Raw genomic sequence first — 21,952 nt, forward strand, 5'->3', positions numbered from 1 at the left:
TTGTTTAGGGCTCTCCGAGCCCAATCAGGGCCGGCTGCCTGCAGTTTTCCGGCAGGGCTGCGAGAGGCGCCTCCTCTCTCCTTTTTATACATGAGCCGCCGGCAGCAGCCGCCGGACTCGCCGCCGCCGCTCGCCCCCGCCGCACCGGATTTACCGCCCGCCGCGGCCCCGCGCCCCGGCCCCATGCGGGGCACCGGCAGCAGGTTTGGCCCCTCTCTTCTCGTTTCCAAACCCTCCCCCCCCGCCCCGCCGCGATTTCCCGTTTTCTTCCCCGCTCTTCTGCTCCTGCCTCTCCGCCCTCGGCCGCTCCGGGAGGCAAGCGGCCGGCGGCCGGCTGCGCCTGGCCGGGGGAGCCCGAGGGAGGCTTTGTGGGCAAACATCCGATGCCGGTGCCTGGAGCCCTTATCTGTCGGAGCCTTATCTCCCAGTTATCTCGCAGGAGGGAGAGACGTATGTGGTGCCTATCTGCGAGGGGGCCGTGTGTGCGTGTGTCCTGTATTCATGTGCCTACGGTTATCTGGAGAGCCCCGAGGTGGGCTGAGAGCGGAGAGCCTCGCCGCCCGCTCCTCTTGCTGTCACGTCCCTGCGTCCCCTTTCGCTCTCTGCCCCTTCTCCCAGAGGCTGGGCAGCGGGAGCTCTCTTCTGTCTGTCTGTCCTCTCTCATGCTGGCGGCTCCGGGATGCGACCGGTCTCGGCGGGGGCCCCGGCGCCGCGGCTGGCTGCGGGATGGGTGCCGTTCCCCAAAGGGGTGCTCGGGCTCGGGGCAGGCCCCCAGCCGGGGCTGCCGGCTGGCACCGGCCCCTGCGGCAGGCACAGCACGCCCGGCCCCAGCTCCGGCCCCAGCTCCGGTCCCGGCCCCGGTCCCGGCGCCGCCGCGCACACGTCGGGGCCTGGCCCGTGCGCATCTCCCGGGTGCCTTTCCCTCCTCCTCCGCCTCCTCCTCCTCCTCCTTTCCGTGACCTTGGGCTGGAAATAAGCAAACAAGCGAGGCGATGCGCGGAAAAGCTAACATCGCACTCCGGAGAAGTAACCTTAAAGGGATCGCCTTACTAATTGTTTTCTCGGTGGAACCGAGTCAAATGACTCATTCATTGAAATAATCATAATAATAACAACAACAGCAGCAGCCACGGAAGGGGCTTTGGCACAGACCAGGAAAAATACCCCTCTTCCCCCCTGCCCACGCCCTCCCGCCCACCTTCCTTTCCCCCGTGCTTCATGTTCCAATCCGCAGCCCAAGATGCGGGGGCAGAGGGGGGCAGCCCGGCGGCGGCGGGGGGAGCGGGGCCGGAGCCCGCAGCCCTGCCCCCGCGGGACCGCGCTCGGCGGCCGGCGGCTCCCGGCCCGCGTTGACCTGGGCTGCCTGATCCCGTTCCGCCGGGGCGAGGGACAGCAGCGCCGAGGCGACATGACTGATGAAGCGCTCGGAGGGTCCAGATAAGCCCTGACGAATCTCATTAAGGGAGGGAGACGGGCTGTCCTGTTTGCTAACCTTGTTATTATTATTTCTCTCACCCCCTCCCCTGCTCTTTTGTGTCCTCCTTCCCCGCCCTGCCCTGCGGACCCCCCCTCCACTCCTCCTCCTCCTCCCCTCCTCCCCCTTCCCCATCCACACCCAGCGGCTAGAAGGGACCTGGATGGCCGTGGCTGAAGGCGGCTGGTGCGCGGTGAAGCGGTGTGCTGCGGACGCCGGCGGCTCCTCCTGCCCCTTCGCGACCAGGCAGCCGGGCCTGTCTCCTCCTTCGCCCTCCTCCTCCTCCTCCTCCTCCTCCGGCGGCTCCCAGGGCGAGCGCGGGCCCTCCAAGACTCCTCTGCCGGAGCCCGACGGCGGCCACCGGCCGGCCCCGCCGCCGCCCCCCGCCGCCGAGGGCAGGTCGCTGCTCGCCCCCTACGTGCACTTCGGGGCCCCCCACCCCTCCGGCCTGCCCAGCTGGGAGGACATCCTGCTCTTCGCGGATTTAGACCAAACCAACAAGCTGATCTGGTCCAGCCGCGGCTCCAAGCTGAGCGCCCTCGGCGCCGAGCAGCCCGAGGAGATGTACCAGACCCTGGCCATCTCGGCCGCCCAGGGCCCCACGCCTTACGACGGATCTCCGGGCGGCTTCATGCACTCCACGCCTAGCTCGCCCGTCTACGTGCCCACGACCCGCGTGGGCTCCATGCTGCCCACGCTGCCGTACCTGCAGGGCAGCGGGGCGGCCCAGCCCAGCCACCCGGGCGGCGGCCACGCCGTCTGGTCCCAGCCGGCCGCGGAGAGCCCCTCGTACAGCACCGGCGGCGGCTCCCACCCCTCGGGCCGCTTCCCCTACTCCCCCAGCCCGCCCGTGGCCAACGGGGCCTCCCGGGAGCCCGGCGCCTACAGCAACAGCCTGGGCGCCAGGGACCAGTACAGCCCCCTGGCCCGGCCGCTCAACGGCTCCTACCCGGGGCCCTACACGTCCTACGTGGGGCCGCAGCTCACCCCCGCCTGGCCCACGGCGCCCTTCGAGAACTCCATGCTGCACTGCCTCCAGGGCCGGGCCGCCCCCATCCCCGTCCGGGCACCCAGCGCAGGTAGGACCCGCCGCCGGGGCCGCGGGCAGGGAGGGCCGGGCAGGGCCGGGGGGGCGGCCGCCGCATGCCGGGGCTGCCCGCTGGGCCCCCGGGGGTGCCGGGGGGCGCAGGGAGGCGGCGGCGGGGCTGCCCCGGCGCGGGGCTGGCCGGCCGGGCGGCGCGGCGGGTCGCGGCTCGGCTGCCGGGGGCAGGACGGCGGTGCCGGGCGGGAAGGGGCTCGCGTCGTTTGCCTCGGCTGGGGGGACACGCCAGGAAAAGCGTGGCAGGCGGGGTTGCAAACCCACCGTTCCAAAACGAATCGCCCGGTGTAAGCCCCACTTTTCACTTTCCCAACCCCGTAGATTCCTGCTTTGCCTAAACGCGGCAATCTGGCCGCGAAACGGTGACAAATTCACTGCGGATTAACCTTCCTTGTAGCGTAGAGGAAAATCGCAGGGGCTCGCTTAACCCGTTTCGGATTATTTCAACCGCAAACCACTGCGCTGCTTCGTTAAAAGAGAAAAGCAGCAAGGCAAAACCTCTGGTAGGAACGAGCAACCCCGTTTATAAACCGCTCTTAAAATACGGCACCTCCTGATGGGATTTTACTTTCGCTTCCGAGGTGTCCCGTCCTTTTTTTGTGTTTTGTTTAGGAAATTCTCGGTGTCATTAAATCAATCGTAGAAGTGGAGGCTGAGCTGCGATCATTTAGGCAGATGTAGAAAGATTAACGATTATTGCAGGCTCTTCAGCTTTAGAATATATGTATGTATGTATAAATACAGAGGCTTAGAGAGGTGTGTGGGTATGTGTGTATATGCATGTATCTTTTTATGTATTTGTGGATATTTATATATACTTATGTATCTATGTGTATGCATACACACGCACACACACACATTTGATCAGCATCTGCTTTAATCATAAACTACCCACCAGGTAGGTATATTTTATATACACCGTGATTTTCTTTCAGTGCAGCGTTGCAGAAAATTACTCGATGGCTTTTCATCTTTCTGTAGGGGTGTACGCGGTGCTCCTCCTGTCTCTCGGTGATACCCGGTAGATTTAGGCATTTTAAGCCTCCCGCTTGGTGTTTACTAACATGACAGGGGGAAGAAGACTCAGTTGTAGTGGCGGTAGGAGAAGGGCAGAGCACAGCCGAGAAGCCGCGACTCAGGGCGAGAAGCCGTGTCTCAGGGTGACACGAAAGCCGAGGTCTTGAACTCCGTTTCCAAAAGTTACAGTGTAAAACTAGGTGATGGAGGAAAAAATTCCTGCTTTCTTTCGGCAGAGAGGTGGGGTTGGAGGATCTCACGGAAGGGAGAGGAGAGGGCTGGGGGAGAAGGGGCAGAGGAGGGAAGGAGCAGGGCGCTGGAGGGGGCTGGGGCAGGAATGCCAAGCCAGCCGAGGAAGGGCACGGCAGCTTCCCCTGCTCCCGGGGGTGTCGCCCGCCCGTGGGTCTCTGGAGCCGCTCCCCGCGGGGCCGCTGAGCCCCGGCCCGGCTGGAAAGGCGCGGGCAGCGGGGGCAGCGCAGGCAGCGCGGGCAGCGGGGGCAGCCGCGGCGCTGGGGCGCCGTCCTCGCCTTTCCCTGGACGGTGCCTCCGGCCCCCTGTGCCGGGAACCGGAGCGATAGGGGTGAGACTTTCGGTGTCCAACGAGGATGGGCGCCGGGGGAGCCGCAGCGCGTTGTAACGGCGGGCGAAGCAGCCCGGAGCTCCGGGGCCACGCGTGTTTTCTGCTCCTGCCAGACAAAATGCGGCAGCAAAGCCGAAGCCAGCGTGCTCCCGTCTCAAATAATCGCGTCAGCCGTCGGGAAAATCGTAGCCGCAATATGTTTTTGCAGCTAAATATCAGGCAGTTTGAGACAGCTGTCTTAACGTTACTCGTAGAGTTACTAAAACTATATCTAAAATTAAACCTTTACTTTGCTTTCCTTGGAGAGAAATATATTTCTCACACACTAAGGGGAAAAAATATTTTAAAATGCCCGAGAAGTATTGTCACGGCAGAATTTCTTTTTGCAGGCATGAAGGTAATGTTATAAAGTAAATAGCTGAGCCGAATAACTGTTCCACTTCCAGCGTCCTTGAAACCTTAAGCATTTTCCTGATTACAGTCTTCAATGGCTCTTTTAGTGCAAAGATTAATAAATCTTAGCGATGTTCTAAGAGCTACGAGCTGACAATGTAAGTTGAACTGTGCTTTCTGGACTCTGCCGTGTGCCCGTTCCTGTTTAGCTCCTAATAATTTGCAAACGAAGGGAGGAGAGAAATGTATTTCGGTGGGTGTGGGCCAAAAAGCCAGTTCTTTCTCAGCTCCGTGCCCACTGTGTTGTCGCAGCCCTGTCTCCAGAGCTGCCTGAAGTTTACAAGCTCCCTTTTGCTTTACAGAGCAAAGCTAGTAAGCGAAATGTAAAAGAAGAACCCAATGATGAATTAAGGCAGGTAGCGGAGGGGTTGGAGGGAGCAAAAAATTCGGTGATGAAGCTACGAGTCTGAAACAGGCTTTCCCCGCCTCAACTCCAAAGCTGCTGCAGAAATCCAAACACCCCTTTAAAATTATTTCTGCACAATGTGGCACGGTGTATGTAAAATTCATATTTATTTTTTTCCCCTGAAATATGGAGAGGTGAGTCAGAACAAGAATAGAAGGATTCGCAGGGGTGAAGGTGTTTGCTTTTATAGGTGGGTTCTCTTTATTTTTGCCGTGCATTGAGACCCTTTTTTTCCCCAGCGTTCAGTAGCTATGGGAGCAGGAGGCAGAATACCGTATGTTTTTCCATTTCCTTCGTTTCCTACCAACCAGCTCGAATTTGTCCAAATGGCCGAGGCGAAGTGGTCGCTCCCCGTCGCTGACCTGGCCCACCAGAGTCCCAAACGCTATCTCTAAATTTGAAGTTTTACTAGTTGCGAGGCATTCAGCATGAGAGGCGGGGGAAAAACTTGTCCAGCCTCGACCCGGGGGAATATTGGGCAACACCACTGCTCCTTCTATCCCGTCCCTGCGGTGCGGTCCCCCGGGTGGGCTTTGGAAGTGGGCTATTCTGGCAGGCACCTAACTCCCCCTGTCCCCCTAAAGGGCCAGGCGCACCCCCCTCTCCGCCCGCTGGGCACCATGACGGGGGTTTCCCCCCTCCAGCGGACCCCGCGCTGCTCCAGCCGGATTTACCAGGGGCCAAACCCCGGCGTGAGCAGGGGGCTCCATGGGTCGCTGCTCAGGGGGAGCACCGGCTCTGTGCCGCTTTCTCAAGCCAAGGTTGCGCTGGGGCCGGCAGCCAGTCTGGTAGATTTAAAGAAATTAAAAAAAAAAAAAAAAAAAAAAAAAAAAAAAGAGGATTTTGTAAAAAAAAAAATCACCGCGTGGCCGCAATCACTGCTGGGGAATTGCTTTTCTGAGGAGCTGAAGAGCGCCGGTTGCTCTCTCGCCCGGGGCCCGTCTCCCGGCGCGGCGGGGCCGGGGCAATGCTCTGCGGGCTCTGCCGGGCTCCGCGCCCACCCGCGACCGTGCCCCACCGCCTCTCCCCTCTGCTCCTGCCCCCCAGAGCTGCTGGAGGACCTGTCCGAGAGCCGGGAGTGCGTCAACTGCGGCTCCATCCAGACCCCGCTGTGGAGGAGGGACGGCACCGGCAACTACCTGTGCAACGCCTGCGGGCTCTACACCAAAATGAACGGCCTCAGCCGGCCCCTCATCAAGCCCCAGAAGCGAGTGGTGAGTGGGGACGGAGGGCAGGAGGGGGATGAGAGGAGCTGCGCCCCGAAGGACCCCCAGTCAGCGCTAGCCAGGGGGAAAGCGGGGGCGAGGGTTGGGGGAGCGCAAGCAGAGCCTGATAGCCCGGTGATCCCCCCAGCTGCGGAACCGAAGCAGGGCTCCTGACCAGGTTGGCAGGCCAAAGCGGTCACGGCGTGGGCGACAGGGCTGGTTGCCCCCTGGGCGCTGCTTCGGGCCCACCTTCGGGCCCTACGCTGGCAAAATCGCCCTCTGCCCCTGGTCAGCTGCACGCTGGGCGCGGGCTAGCCTGACTTTTTGAGTTGATGGACCCTGTCGGTGAGGGGGCATCGGCGGCTTGGAAGAAACTTGTGCTGCTGATGTTGGCCGAAACAGAAAGAAAAAAAAAAAAAATCAAGGTTGGAAAGTGTTTGTTCAGAGGGGTAGGAATTTCTCCAGACCTGCTTTGTTTGCTGAGAGCTCGATCCTTGGGAATGTAAGCAAGTTTTGTATATAATTCAAAGAAAACCAATTGTTTAAACAATGATAATAGCCTTTGTTTTGTTTTACTCCTAAGAAATGAGCGGCAATTTTTCTAAAAATATACTCCTAAAACTAGGGGGGGAAATAAATAGTACAAACCAGAACCCCTGTTTATAACTCAGGCTGGCACTGAACGGGCAAGGAGAAAATTTAACAAGCGGGAACCGCACGTTATGTTTAGCAAATCTGGGCGGAGGTCAGCAGAGAGAAAGAATACGGTTTTCAGTAATGGCTGTTACTGAGCGAGCCACAATAAATCACGCTGGTATAATCCAAGCTGATGTTTGGACCCTTGTGTATGGAGACAGTGTATCAAACCTATCAGCCTTTCAAGCCTCTTTCAATCACGCCAGCTGCTTCGCGCCCTGCCTGTTTTCCTAGCGTAGAACACATCCCGTTCTTTATTTCACAAGCGTTTGAATTTAATGCCCTTACGGGGCTGGGGAAACAAAACCCAAGCACGCGATGATCAGAGCAGACAGTGAGCGCTCACGAACCGACCCCACCTCTGCTTAAAGGCCTTTCTGTAAGCCAAAGAGTTAATTTAAGCCAGAGGTTAATTACTGCTGGGTGCCCGTTTTTTCTCGTTGGTCGTCCACTAAATTTCATGACTCAAGGTGTTATCTCATTCCCGGGGACAAACGCAGCAGACGGGCCAGATCTGCCGCTTGTCTGAAGTGTCAGAGCTCGACTGGCCGTGGCACCCTGGCCCAATGCAGATTTCAAGTAGCTGATAGCCGGCTCTGGCATTTCTGTGCTTTTTTTTGAAGGAGGGGTGGGGGTGAGGAGACTAAACCAGAGTCAAACTGCAGCCCGATTTCAGCCTGACACCTCGGCGAAATAACTCTGAAATAGCTCTGCGTAACAATCCCTACCGAGTACCCTGGCCATAACTATAAATCAACCACGACTGTGTGTTCATACAGTTGGAAATATGTAGGTGAGAAGAGAAAATGTTTTGAAAATGCTAAACGTGTTTAGATTGCTCCGAAGTTTCCGATAAAATTCCTGCAGCAGAAAAGTAATTTTAGCTTCGAAACATGCCCAAAAAACCCCCGTTTGTTTAGAAACGGGAGTGAGCAAAAACTATTGAAATAATATATATATGAAGATTTATACCAGACTGCAAGAGAAAGAAAGATTTAACAGAGTGAAATGTCTGACAGCATTTCACTTGCAAAGAAAGAAAACGAAGCACAATGTGTTAGGACCAGCTTTTTTTCACTCGGTCCATGTAAAACTCGTATTGAATCGAGGAGCACAATTTGGACGCTGTGTGCATATGTATTTAATAACAAGGTCAATAATTCTGTTTTCATGAGACCTGGATTTTTAAGATTAAAAAGTATATGTGTGTACTTCAGCCTATATTACACTTGGCTGGGGTTTTTTTTGCCGCGCAATTAATAATGGATTACTGATTCAAAGTTACAAAATTTGTATTTAATCTGGAGTTCTTTCTGAGCTGCAGTGTAAGACGACAGTTTACTGCTAAGGAAACTCAACAGCTAAAATCCGAGAAACTCAGTTATTACTCTGGAATATTCTTCATTCTCAAAACATTTTTATCAGTTTCCCAAGTGGCAGGCAGCTCTGCGGTATCAAAGGTGACCGAGTTACGTCTAACAACCCAGCAGTAAATGATTCAAGAGGAAGGGCATTGCACCCTTAAGTTAGTAATTTCGGTTATGGGCGCTTTATAGTCGGAATAAGATTAATGCAATCCTCTAAAACTGAGTTCTCCATGTAAACTTGTTCAGCTGCCAGACATGGAGTTAGGCACAGATTTTTTTATATTTTTTTTGACAATGCGAGACTTTGAAAAAGACTAGATTTATGATGTAGCTGGAATTCTTTGCTTGTGATGAACGTAAAAGAGATCACTTGTTACAGGGACTTTTATAACCCATTCACCTTCATTTCACATGTTTATGAGGACTGCCTTCACTTATGATATACAGCCTGCAGCCATAAAGCTCCGGGTTATACGGTTATTTCTGAAACAAGGTTGCTTCATCTTGGCTCCAAACTCCACGGAAGAGTGTCATAAATGGCTTGTTTGCAGTGGGGACCTTGTTGTCACCCACCAGCTTTTCTGCTGGCCGAGGGGAAGCTCTGTTCTGTAAAACACGCTCCCGAGGCATGTTGTTTTTCGTTCAAGGATAAAATGGGCGATGATAAAAAGATCTTTTTATAAAGGTGCTGCTGTTGTACCTATTACCCCCTGGTGCCTGGTAAAGTTTGTTTTCCCCAGCCGTGGTGCCACCGAGGGAAGGTGATTAAAGCGGCTGATTTTTCGGATGAGTTGGGAGTATCGCTGGCAGGTTCAGAGCTGCCTCTTTGCCCACCGCACTGGGGAGAGGGCGTTGAACCGGCTGGAGAGGTGGCACAGGAGAGATGTGCCTTCTCCTCAGCTGGATGGAGCTGTAGTGGAGATGTTTCCTAGCTGTCCTGCTGGAGGAAGAGCCAGTGCCCGGTGGTCTGAACAGAGGTCCCCGGGTCAGCAGCTCCCAAAATGTGAATTTTGCCTCTGCTGCAACTGCCCCGAGTTGCAGACTCGCAGTACCTCTTCACATCAGCTTTCCAGCCTCTGAAATGAGGATAATCTTTGTTTAATTCTGGGGTGTCACTGATAGATGCTATAAAAAAAAAAACCCTCCTACCATCCCCGCTGCATGTTAAAGTCCTTTTTATAAACCATAAAGACATAAATAATTTGCTCCTGCCCACCTGTTTATGCCTGTGTTTGCCTGCGCTTGCCCCTAGCCCTCATCCCGGCGGCTGGGCTTGTCCTGTGCCAACTGCCACACCACGACCACCACCCTGTGGCGCAGGAACGCGGAGGGCGAGCCCGTCTGCAACGCCTGCGGCCTCTACATGAAGCTCCACGGGGTAAGCGGCCACTTCGCTGTGGCAGATTCCCTGCCGACTCTGATGCTCCTTTGGGAAAGGGCCAGTCCTCCCACCGCCAGGCGCCTGGCTGCTTTGGGGGGTGACATCTGCCTTCCTTAAGTTGGGGTGATGTTTCTGTTGATGCTCACGGATGTTTCTGTTGATGCTCTGGTCTCGGCTCACGGTTTGGACCGTGGAGTTAAAAAAAGAATGGATAAAATGACCAAAAAATGCCCGGCATTAGAAAATGGTTATACTGTTTTAGCAAGTTATGCTTTTGACAAGTTAAGTGTTTGCCATTGTAGCTCTCCCGACGGATTTGTACAAAGAAACCATCTCTGGCTGAGTGGCAGAGGTCTTTTTGCTACCGGGATGTAAACCAGCTCTTCAGTGGGGAAAAAAAAACCCTAGACGTTTAATAAGACAGTTTTTCGTGGACAGACATAGTTATGCCAGCAAAAACTTAAATGTAATTCAAGCCATAGCTATGCCAGCAAAGTGTTAAATGTCATTCCAGCCTTTGCTAGGCAATAGTAGAGGAGGAAAATAGCTCTATCCTGAATGTGCTGGAGTAAGTTTTGGGTGAGACTTGGAGCCTGTTATGTGCCTGTGGATTACGTTACAGTGAAGTGTTTGAAGAGTGAGGGAATTAGGAGTGATTGGGACTTGGTCTAGTCCTCAAGGAAAAAGTAAATTATATCACAGGTTTAAACATTATAATGATAATAAGCAAATGCCTGAATTGTCTTTCCCCGAACTTGTGTTATCATTATGTTGAAATATATCTTAAACCAATGTTTTCTGTATAATGACTATCATTGTGATGACACAGAACACAAAGCTGATTTTTGAGCACGTTTTCCCTATAAATATAAATCCGGATACTATAAAGCTGTATCACGAGCAGAACTGCTTATAAAAACAAATGCTAAACTGATTATAGCCTAAAGTTTCTGTCCGAAGACACTCAGTGGTGATGATCTGGTAGCTGGTCCACAGGAAGAGGAGCATTTTTTCCCCTCATATGCATTCTTGCTTTCTAGGATCAGCCACTGAGATAATTCCTAACTGACCGACTGGAGTAAGGAGTCAGGGATCAGATACACCCTGTCCAATTTAATTTCATACGATCTATGGCCAAACAACGCTGTTTTTCCCTAAAAGTGTTCTGTTTATCTATGGACTTACCGAGGTGTTGGTAAAACTGTTTAGGCCACATCAAGAAAAAAGTTTCCTTGCTTTCTTTACTCAGATAAAACTCCCCCCTGAAACAATTCATTGCTTTGCCCAAATAAAACGCAAAGGTTTTTTGGAATTGCTGTCATGACACAGGAAAAATTGACTTGCTATCCAGGAGTTCAACAGGCATTTTCAACATCACAGTTTGATCTTGTAGTGCATTGTGATTTTTGGTGTACTAGAGTACATATACAACTCTATGATCGGTGTGGAAATTTAATTTTTTCAGGTTCCTCGACCTCTTGCTATGAAAAAAGAAGGAATTCAGACCAGGAAGCGAAAACCTAAGAACATAAATAAGTCAAAGGCATGCTCTGGTAAATATAAAAAGATAAGACAGTTGAGCTGCAGGAGTTTTTTTCCCCTGGCTGGAAAATACTTGTTTTTAATACCAGTTCCCGATCTTTCAGGTAACAGTACTACTGCAGTTCCTATGACTCCAACATCCACGTCTTCGACTAACTCAGATGACTGTAGCAAAACCGCTTCTCCCAGCACACAGACTGCAGCCTCCGGGGTAAGCCATAAGCCGGTGTCCGTGTCTGTAAGCAGGCTGATCCCTGTGCAATGTTATCGCAGCTTTTATCTTATCTAGCAGAACAATAATCTAAACAAACTTTCCAGTTTTGTTAGCTGATACTGCAACAAGATTTTCGGAGGATATTACATATAGCTGTAAACACAACGACAAGCTGAAGTACTTTACAAACCTCTTAATTAAGATCTATGTAATTTTTATGATTAAGTTAACAATGACTTAACCCCAGACATTTTGTTTTGAAACGTTCAGATTCTTCTATTTCAAAGGTTTTCTTTTGGAGCAAAGACAATAAATCATGCCCAATTGATCCTCTCAAGAAACAATTGTGCATGTACCCCTTTTTTTCTGAAATGATCTGAATCTATAATTCAAGGCACTGATGCTCTCACGTTTTACAAAAGCTGTTTAATGTATCTATGCATTTGTATGCATTATCCCAAATGAGTGGTAAACCCCAGCAAAACATTATCCTGCCGTATGGAGGGAAACGTGAAGGCTTTTGTTTTAAACTAAGACGTGCACTTAAACACCCATCCAGACCCAGCTGAAACCAGGCTGGGGATCCCCGCTGATTGCAGTGCATGGGGGATCAGCCCTCTCCTGGCACAGGGCTCTTCAGGGGCCAGATGCTCAGCATCTGGCAGCACCGAGCTCCAGAGGAGCAGCAGAGGAGTGCTGATCATCCCCTGCTTTAGTTTTGATCCTTATTTTACATCATGTACTCAAACCCTCTCAAACTTCCTTTCTTCACTCAGTTAGCATGTGTGATAACAAATACTACCACTAAAGTTGCGAGCTTAATGTAGATTAATTTCTAACCTCTTGGCTATACAAATCTGCATCCGCACTCACTCCTCGGGCCTTCTGTATCCTTTTATCTGCCACATCATTTCTTTGAAAAGCTTTTCTAATGTGGCTTTCTCTACTCCTTTATTAATAAAAAGAAGACATTGTTTATAATAACTATTTTTCAATATGTCTCGGCGTTCCCACATCCAAATTCCTTTCAATAGTTTAATTCCTGACGTACAAAGTTTCATTGTACAAGGGGAGGAAAAAAACCATTTTTAGCAAATGCGATTGTTCGTGGACTGACAGGGCCACCCAGTTTCAGAGGCACTGGGTTTTGGGTTCAGATGCTGCCAGACAAGGACATTACTAAAAGGGCTTGTCTTTGACATGAGAAAATCCTGTCAGTCCAATGAAATAAACAGATCGCATCAAAAAAAGAGAAACACTAACCAAAAAGTGAACTGTTACAGGATTTCAGGCTCCTCCCAGTGAACTACTAGGCACTGTTTTAGGCTCTCCCCTAATATTTGCAGAGGAAAAAATGCAGCCAAATTTTCCTTCAATTTTCCTTTGATTGCCTGAAGCGGGACTCCTGATCTGAGGAATGTTGTGGGATTTATGTAATGGACAGAATTAGGAGCACAAGCCCAGCTGAGGCCGAGGCAGCAGTGCAGGCTGTAGGCAGCGCAGCCGTGTGCTGCTCGGGGAAGGAGAGGCCATATAGACGAGATCCCGTTTCCCCTGTGCCATTGCTTTCTTGGCTGGCTAAAGCCTGCCTTCCTTTCTGTAGCTCTTCTCCCTAGGAGAGCGTATCAAACCTGTTGTTAATAATCTTTATGTTATAATTTTAATAGTACCATTTGCAATATAATTTTGCCAGGTGGAGTTGTGTGGGTACCAGAGGAGAGCGGGCTGGGGGCATGATTTGTGAGCCAAAAGGCTAGTTGAGAGCTGTTAGCAACTCAGAGCAACTCCCGGGGACCCTGAGGCTGCTCTTGATTACACGACAGCATCCCCCAGTGCCAGGACTTCAGTTCTCCCTGATTTTTCTTTAGCAGATCAGGCTAGGAGAGGACATGTGCATGAGGACTGGGGAAATCTATTTCCTTGTATCCAGCAGGCAGCACGGTAACATCTGCACAGCCTTTTCCCCACCGTGATTCCATCAGATGTGCACTGCATATGCAAAGCACTTGCAAATTACCTCTCGTGAAAAATTGCAATAAAAGGAAGCGGTGGAGGGAGGCTATGAAATGTGCTGAACCAGCGACCAGACACATGGGCATCCGCTTGCCTCTCCCCCACCTTACATGAGAGGCTAGTGATCTCCCACCCATGCATGCCAGCCCCAAATGTATGTAAATGAGGATGGGATTTGCAGGGCAGAAGTCAGGACATGTCGTGGGTATGGCCACATCTTTCCCTTGGGCTCCTGGCTTTGCCCAAGCATCAGCAATTCAATGGGATGAGGACGGGGAGACTGTCCTCATCCCATTGAACAGGGGGGAGGACAGGGGAGGATGAAAGTAGAAAGCGGTGGCTGTTAAGACCGGCTCCCGTTGCCCCAGACATCATTTGGGAACATGATCACTATCTGCGAAGGATGTGAAATAATTTCTTATGGGCCTAAATTCCGTGGGAGGGGCTGAGCACTCATATGGGCCATTGAAGTTGTCGGGAGTGAAAGGATGTCAGCGTTGTAGAGCAAGGCAGCCTGTAATCTGATCACATGCTGGAAGCAAAGATACCCTATTAGACTTCTATTTTCCATGATTTTTTTTTTCATTTGAGTTGACCCATCGATAGCCCAAAGGTTTGTATTTATTCTTAGGACAGGCGATGGCTTTGCACAAGGAGAATAAACTTCTCTAGGCTGTGTCAGGAGGGAGAAAACCCTCAGGTGGGTGAATCCAGGCTCTCTAATCTTTGATCGCATTAATGAGAACGGTGTCGATTCCTGCCAGCGGTGCTGGTGACGTTGCTGAAACAGGGGCACCTGCTGGAAGAGCGAACCTGGTTCATTCCCCACGCGTTACACAACCGGCATGGCAACTTGTTTTTGTTTTGCTCTGGTTTTAGTTCTCCAGCCCTTATTCTGTGAAGAGGGGAAAAATGCCAAATTGACATTAGGCAGAGAAATCCGATGACGTTTTAGAAACTGTTGTCTGAAATTCACAGCAATGTTGTTGCTAAATGAAACAGAGAAAATGAATTCCTCTACTGGTACAAAAGCAATTTATTATGCCTTTTATGGGAGGCTGCCAAAAGAGTTCCCAGTTATGTAGAAATCTGATGGAAAGGAAATTCAGCAGAATTCATTTGTGTCAGTAATACTCACTTTTTGCCCTACCTTTCTTTATCTCTTTTAAAGTAAAATAAAGAGGGGAGGGCAGAAAAAGAGAAGGGCAGCAATTACTCTTGGAAATGTCTTTGAGACTATCCATTTCATGAAGAGAATCTTATATGATGCCAATTTTGACACAAATTAGCGAGAACCTTAAATGTTGATTTTATGTTCTAGCTGAAGTTTAAACATTTAAAAGTTATGATTAATGAATTGCTGTGGGGGCAAAGTTGATTTCAAACATCCCGAAATGTAGAAGTGTTTGGATCGGAGATATTTTGTTGTCCCATTGTGAAGGAGCTATTTGCCAAATTCACATCTGGATCTAGGATTTAGGCCTATTTCTGTTTTCCTAAGCAGTGTAAGTACTGGGTGTCCTGTGTTACTAATATGGAAAAGGTCCAGCTGCATGATATATGAAGTTGCCTTACATCCCCATAAAAAGAAGATTTGAAGGTTTCAGACAGCCTGCATCTGCATCTATACCTGCTCTCCCTTTGATGCTGCTGAAACTGTACAGAGAAAAGCTATGCAGAATAATTTGCTAAAATGAAGGGCATGGTCTGTAGCCCACACCCATCCATTTCCATGCAGGGGCTCCACTGGTGTGATTACCAGAAGGGCTTTATTCCCTTATTAGGATAAAAGGCAGTATGAAAACTGCTGTAAAATCTGCTTTTTATGGCAGGACATGGAGGCTCCGTGAGCCAGGGCTGATGTCAGTAAAGGCTCAGCAGCACCAGGGGAGCTCTTCTTTCAGAAGACTCTACTGCGCCCTTTGCCTCCAGTTTGGAGCTTTCTTAGAAGGACCATAATCACACACCATGGAATAACTTAGGACAGGTGTCTTGCAGGTAAAACTAGCGCTTACTTTCCTTGGAGGTTTACCTTGAGAAATGTGGTTCAGGACTGGCTTGTCAGTGTTGTAGGCTGGAAAGTGGGAGAGCTGACTGAAATGGCCTTGGCAGGTGGTGAGCTAGCAGGAAAATGCAGTTTTAACTGTCCCCAGAATGCCTGACAACCTGGGTGAATTCACTGAATAGCTTCTCCTGCATTTGCTTTGTTTTGTTGTCACAAGTGGGCTCATGAGATGGTTAGAGGTGTTCTTCGCTCCTTTTTAGGCAACAGGTTTGTAGGACGTTCATGCGGGCAACAGGGAATTAGCCTCCGTACAGTATCTCCCAGAGTCTGGATGAACCCAGAGACTCAACCTCTGAAAAAAAATCTCCTAACCACCTGGATGTTGGAAAGTTGAATGGCTGAGGGTCCTTCAGGCTACCTGATGATATGATTTCAGTTGGTATAGAATAATTTCCTAGCTGTTGGAACAGAGTTTCCATGAGAAAGGCTCACCAGCATGGTTGTTAGGACTTTCACCTGGAAAATGGGAACACCGTGCCTCAGTCCTGGTATGAGTAAATATTTATCTAAACCAGGTGGAATAAGATCAACAGGAGGCATGAGGAACATGGCAACCTAAAATACCAAATAGTCTGGTAGTCAGGGTATTATGCTGGGAGATCTGATACTCCAGTTTAAATCTTCTCTTGGTCTCCTACCTCTTCTGCGCTAGTCCTCGCTCCTGGACAAAATAGGATGCTGCTTTCTTCTCCCCAGTCAGTTTCACAAAATCAGCCATTCGTTTTCTTTGCTCCGTGTACATGTATCCAAAAGAAAGCATTTCATTTTGTATCAAACAGAACAAGGCAATCCACCTTTTTTGTTTCAGCAGGGAAAACCAAGGAAAAAGAGTATTTTTGGCGCTACCCAAAACTTCTATATGCATATGGACACGTACATTTTGCTTGGTTTTGTTCTATTGCCAAAGCAATAAAGCCAATTACTCGTACAGCCCTCGACAGCACTGGGGTCATCAGCTTTCCCAAGCCACACTGGAAGTTGCCTCCCTTAGGAAATTAATGAAGTATTAACCACAGTTTTATGTTGCTATAATATAAAAGAGAGATCAGAAGATAAGTAAACTTACACGTCTGCAATATAAACAAAGGATCAATTGAACTAGCAAGAGATGACAACTTTACGCAGTAAGAAGATCACTAATTCAGAACAAAAACCTGTGGTTTTGCAGTGCTGAGACTTGCTCTTCTGAAATCAGGGAGTGACAGTATTGGGAGAAAGTGCTCTTGGTGGCCATGGCAGTTATTACAGGGAGGCTGAGGCTGGAAAATTAAGGACTCCACTGCAGTTTGTCACAACACGTTATATGCAGAAGAAGTTTTTCAAGTATGTCTCAGCTGAGTCTCAGCTGACTACAGTTATCATTTAAGTAAAGTGAAACTAAACTAGGCTAACAGAAGAGGAAGAGAGCCCAGACTCAGCTTACTACAGAGAGAAGCTGAGAGAAGCTGAGACTCAGCTTACTACAGACCTAGTGTAATGTCCAAAATTTGTGGCGCATTTTGAACCCGTGAAGCGGATGGAGCAAAGGCCTATCTGATAGAGCAAAGGTCTAGATCAAGGCCACTCGCCACCCTCTCCAGCTGTTAGCACGACTTCTTGCCTGGAGCTTTTGCCTCTCAGCTGCGGAGGTGTGGGGGGAGGCCGGGGGGTGTGTCCCTCCCCTCTCCCCGCTCTCTGTGGTGGGCAGATGGTGCAGGAAGGAATGGGTGGAAGAAAGAAGGAGTCCTTCAGCCAGAGATGCTGGTGCTGTTCCCCAGGTGCTGGCCAGCACAGGCTGAGCAGCCTGGTTTTGATCTGGGCCAGCTTTAGTGGGGGTGAATTTGGCTCCGGAGTTCTGCTGGCAGGGTTAGGTAGGATGCAGGTGTCTAAGTCCCTCTGTGGCTCTGGCTGAGGTCTCCCTGTGAGCGTGGTGGGCAGGTCCTGTACAGGGAGGCCACCTCCGATCCAGACAACCTGCCTGGGGCCTGCCCCATGACCAGCTCCTGCTGGTTTGGGTAAAAAGAAGGGATCCTTAAACCACCTTTGCAGATACAAATGCAACCTTCCTCTGTTTGTTTGGGAGGCAAGCTCTTCCCAACGGGCTTCATTCATTTTTTCCTCAGGAAGCTGAGCTTCAGTTGATTATCTCTCCTATTATCAGATTTCAGCAATAAAAATAAATCCGTTACCTTTTTATTGATAGAGCCAGCTGTTGTGAATTAGAAGAGCTCGTTGACTTCAGCAGCATTGTTCAGCTTATTTATTCCAGCAGACAAATGTCCTCTAATAACTAACTGTGGCTTCTGTGATCTTTCATCCCTTAAAGCTGGAGAAGTAAGAGCAGAGGTAGGCAGGCTTGGGAGCAGAGCCGTGATTCAGCCACGTCCTTTTCATGAGCTAAAGTTTGTTTTCCATGTCTCACTTTGGGAGCTGCCCGAGCTGCCTGGATTTGTCATGACATTACCGGGGTGGGGTTTCCAGGTCCGGCGGTCCTGCCTGCCCTGGCTCAATGGAGCCAGGATCCGGCCTTGGTTGGGCAGGGATGGGCAGTCTTCAAACAGGACGTGCCTCCACGTCCTCCCTTCTGGGGTGCCCGAGGGAGGGGTAGCTGATAACCCCACATGGAAACTGCAGGTCCCTGCGCCTCACCTTTGTAGGACTGAATCAGGAAAAGGGTGAATTACACTTTCCAAGCCCGGAAAAACCACGTAGTGATAAGATATTTGCCTACCGGAACAACAGTGGCAAATATGGGCAAACGGGAACCTTTCAAAGCAGCTCCTAGTATTTTTAGCTCAGGTTGAGCAAACACTGCTCAACTCTCATTTAAACCCTTCTTCCACTGTGGGGAGGCTCAAGCTGTTAAAAATGATGTCTTTTGGGCTAATAGCAGTCTATTTGATGTATTAGAAATAAAAAAAAGCCTTTTTGAAAAACTAGGCTGATGCAAGACCAAAACCAGACCCAAAGGTTAGAGTGAAACCTGCCTCACTGAATTCTCCGTGCGTAGTCACAGGGAAAGAGGATACAGAGATTTGTTGTCACTGATTGGCAGCTGTGTATTTGAGAGAGCGATAAAACATATTTCTTAGGAGTAGAGCTATTTTGGCTGGTTTTGGGGGGCAAGCAGTTGTTCCTTCCATCTCTGCATTTCTGGGTAGCGACTGATACAGCGGGATCCTGGTTGATGGCCGAGTGGAAAAATAGCAGCAATCAACCATTTAAATAAAAGCTAAAGAAAATATTGGAGTCCGGGTTATTTCGGACAAAAGTGACTGCTGGCAATGAGTATCTCTTTCAGAAGGTGAGGATTTCCCTGGGTTAAGCATGGCAACAAGAGCCCTGCACAACTCGTTTGGAAATTACCTTTGAATACACGAAGCCTTGCTTTTCCTATGTCAGGGCTGCTAGCTTGGCACGGCTCCAGGAGAGCCAAGAGCTCTACTCTTGTAAAATGATTAAATATGTATACTTTTCACTTAAACAGCAGGCAGGAAGCTTCTGCAGTCACAGGTTAGGATAGTCTTTTTTTTCTTTTTTCTTTTTAAGGAATCTTGTCCGAAGACTATCCATTAACAAGTAAATTAAGGTTTTAAAGTTGACATATCCAAGAGTTAATTTTGCATGAAGTCAGCTCTTAAACATTTCCTTTATCAGGTGAAAACATTGCCCCTTCTCTGTCTGGCACTGCGAATTTTTCCTCTTTAGCGGATCTGCTCAGCCTCATGGAAAAAATGATCATTTCTTTGTCTTTGTAACTCTCCATTTCTCTGTTAAAATAAATGGACTGGTTCCAGTGAAGCTCAGAGGTTCATCTTTGTGCCTACCGGGGCTCCCCTGTGCGCTGTCTTGTGTGTGTAGGCGGCGGAACAAAAAGGCTCCTGGTTCAAAGGCATAGTGTTTCTCCACTTGAGATGAAAGGAGCATCTCCTTTAGTGGCCAGTCTTACAGGGCTAGCGTTGTGGTTGTGGCTAGCGTTTTGAAAGGTGAGGAATGATTTTAGGCATTTCAAGGTCTGAGGGAGCCAAAGAAGGCCGATTTCCAGGAGGTGCTCCGCACCCACTGCTGGAGAATTGGGATGTATCTGGCTTCTCCCACCAGGGAAGCAAAACTATAGGTGCCACCACCACTCCTGGGTCACATTTTTGGTGTTGGCATCTGTGTTCCTTCAGTAGGGGGCAGCGGGACACACGCACGTTACCTCTTTCATCATGGCCCGATTTCCAGGTTTTTCTGCACATCACGTGCTTTCTTTTCCACCTTGCTGTGAAGTAACCACATGCTGATCTCTCAATGCAGATATCACTCCCATCAGCGGGGCTGAGTGAGTGGGCTGACCCCGAGACATTTTTTCAGTTTCAGGATTTCAAGGCACAGGGGCAAGCTGAGGGCAAACCCTGGTTTTCCACAGAAATCCTGGGATAGCTGCTGTGCCCCGAGCCCACTGTGCTCCCACCCTCATGCTGTGGCGTGCAAAGCTCACCCACTCATTGAAATCTCTCTTTGCTCTTCCCCCCCTCCAGGCGAGCTCATCGGTGATGTCTGGCCCAGGAGAGAGCACCAGTCCCGAAAGCAGCAACCTTAAGTATTCAGGTCAAGATGGGCTGTACACGGGAGTCAGCCTGACCTCCACAGCTGAAGTAACGGCATCTGTGAGACAGGATCCCTGGTGTGCCCTGGCTCTGGCGTGACCCGGTGTGAGGGAAGCTGGATCCCGGCGCTGCGCGGCAGCCCCCAGACGTCCGCGCACAGTTTCTTGTGCAGAGCAGTCACGGCGGCAGCGAGAGTGCTGGCAAAGACCGTTCCTCTGAAATTGTTTCTGTGCCTTGGCGGCAGAGGTGTTTTTCAGCCTCCGAAAGAGGCTCTGCCGAAGCATCCAGTTCCTCATCTATGCAAGAAAAATATAGGGAAAGCAAATGCCCACCGGGGGATAGCTAATGCAGCCTTACACTCTCAAAAAAAAAAAGAAAAAAAAAGAAAAAAAAAGGGAAAAAAAAAAGAACAGCTAAACCTAGACCTATTGATAGATTCCAGAAATACATCCTCGACTTACCCAGCAGCGCTGCCTTTCTGATTGTATAGTTGTTTTCACTCTCTCATCGCCTTCTCCACCAAGAATTTGGCAGAAGTTGTCAGTGTCGGGGAGGGAGTACCAAAGGCTTTAATTACTAGAGATGGCGAGATACTTTTTAACGAGCATCAGAAGTGTGTGCTGCTTGAGTTGACGCAGACATCTCGCACCAAACATTTGATGTCTTTGCCCCATCAGTCCTCTCCTCCTGCGCTCTCCATCTTCAGCGTGCCTTGTTCTGCTCTTCAGAGCCCAGCTATGCCCCTGGAAGAAATCACAACGTTTGGTACAAGTCTCACAAGGTCCAGCTTGTTAAGGAGATTTTGGGGGTTTTTTGGGGGGTTAAAATATATACTCACTTTGCAAGACTGCAATATAACTTTTAAAGTACACTGTGACTGATGTTTATGAAAGTTCGTATTTTCTGGCTGAACTGTATAGAGTCAGTCGAAATTTGTAAACAGGGTAGCAATCAGATATTTTTCTTCCATATATACAATAATTTTTTTAAAGAAGTGCAATTTGCGTTGCAGCAATCAGTGTTAAATCATTTGCATAAGATTTAACCACGGTTTTTATACGAATGAATGAATGTAAACATTTTAACTTAATGGTACGTAAATAATTTAAAAGAAAAACTTAACTAGGCATCCTTAGGCTTTTTAGCGCAACAAAACCCCATCCACTTTCTGTATTTCCAGTTGTTAAAGCAAGAGTTTCAAAGAACAAGCCTTCTCTCAGGAAAATTGCCCTAGCCGTTTGCTCAGAAGTATTGTACAAAAATGCAAATGCATCCCCAGGTTTTTTTTGCCATTGAATAAGTATGTGCTGGAAAGAAACAAATCACAATGAAACTTTACTACCTAACTGATACATATGTAAATACTCCATAAGATATTTAGGCATCTTGAAAATGTAGGATGCAATCTGTATAGTGTGACTAACACATAGTTAGGTTGGTTTCCATTGGTTTTTATGTGGGATGTCATTTGGAAAGTTGTTTCATCAGAGCTTTACAAATAAAAGGGTATCATTTTGGGATTGTTTTTTTTCCTGTACACTGTGCCTTCTCCTTTGTCTCCAACGCAATTGTTAAGCTGCATTAAAAGCTATGGAAATGTACCTGATATGGGATGCATGTCTGATGGCTGCAAGGAAGGTCTCCAGCTGAAGTGCCTGCTCTGTCTAGCTTAGTCTGCATTGCGTGTGGCTTTTCTGCAGCTCCCCTCACTACGCCTTCTGATGATATGTAAAACCAGGGCCCCACTCCTACCACCACAAGCCCCTCATGGGCACGTGGGAGGTTTTTCTGATGAAAGTCTGGGGAACTGATTCCATGCCTTGTGAGGACTGTCATGGTTTTGCTTGGCCTTCACACCATAGCTAAAGG

The 21,952-nt window shown here is 49.7% G+C and overlaps 1 protein-coding gene across 2 annotated transcripts; it reads left to right on the plus strand.

The window, feature by feature from the left end:
• Positions 1 to 45: 45 nt before the first annotated feature.
• Positions 46 to 21,689, plus strand: GATA6 (GATA binding protein 6). Of its 2 annotated transcripts, none has more exons than XM_075494474.1 (7): positions 46 to 203; positions 1,620 to 2,553; positions 6,077 to 6,243; positions 9,550 to 9,675; positions 11,144 to 11,231; positions 11,310 to 11,431; positions 20,015 to 21,689. In XM_075494474.1, the coding sequence occupies exons 2-7, from the start codon at positions 1,638 to 1,640 to the stop codon at positions 20,180 to 20,182; spliced, it is 1,587 nt and encodes a 528-aa protein (XP_075350589.1). In that variant the 5' UTR covers positions 46 to 203; positions 1,620 to 1,637; the 3' UTR covers positions 20,183 to 21,689. The 2 variants fall into 2 exon arrangements, with proteins under 2 accessions (XP_075350589.1, XP_075350591.1); XM_075494476.1 differs by having other exon boundaries at positions 47 to 203; positions 11,325 to 11,431.
• The last annotated feature ends 263 nt before the right edge of the window (positions 21,690 to 21,952 follow it).

Source organism: Mycteria americana, chromosome 2, assembly GCF_035582795.1.
Source record: "Mycteria americana isolate JAX WOST 10 ecotype Jacksonville Zoo and Gardens chromosome 2, USCA_MyAme_1.0, whole genome shotgun sequence".
NCBI lineage: Eukaryota > Metazoa > Chordata > Aves > Ciconiiformes > Ciconiidae > Mycteria > Mycteria americana.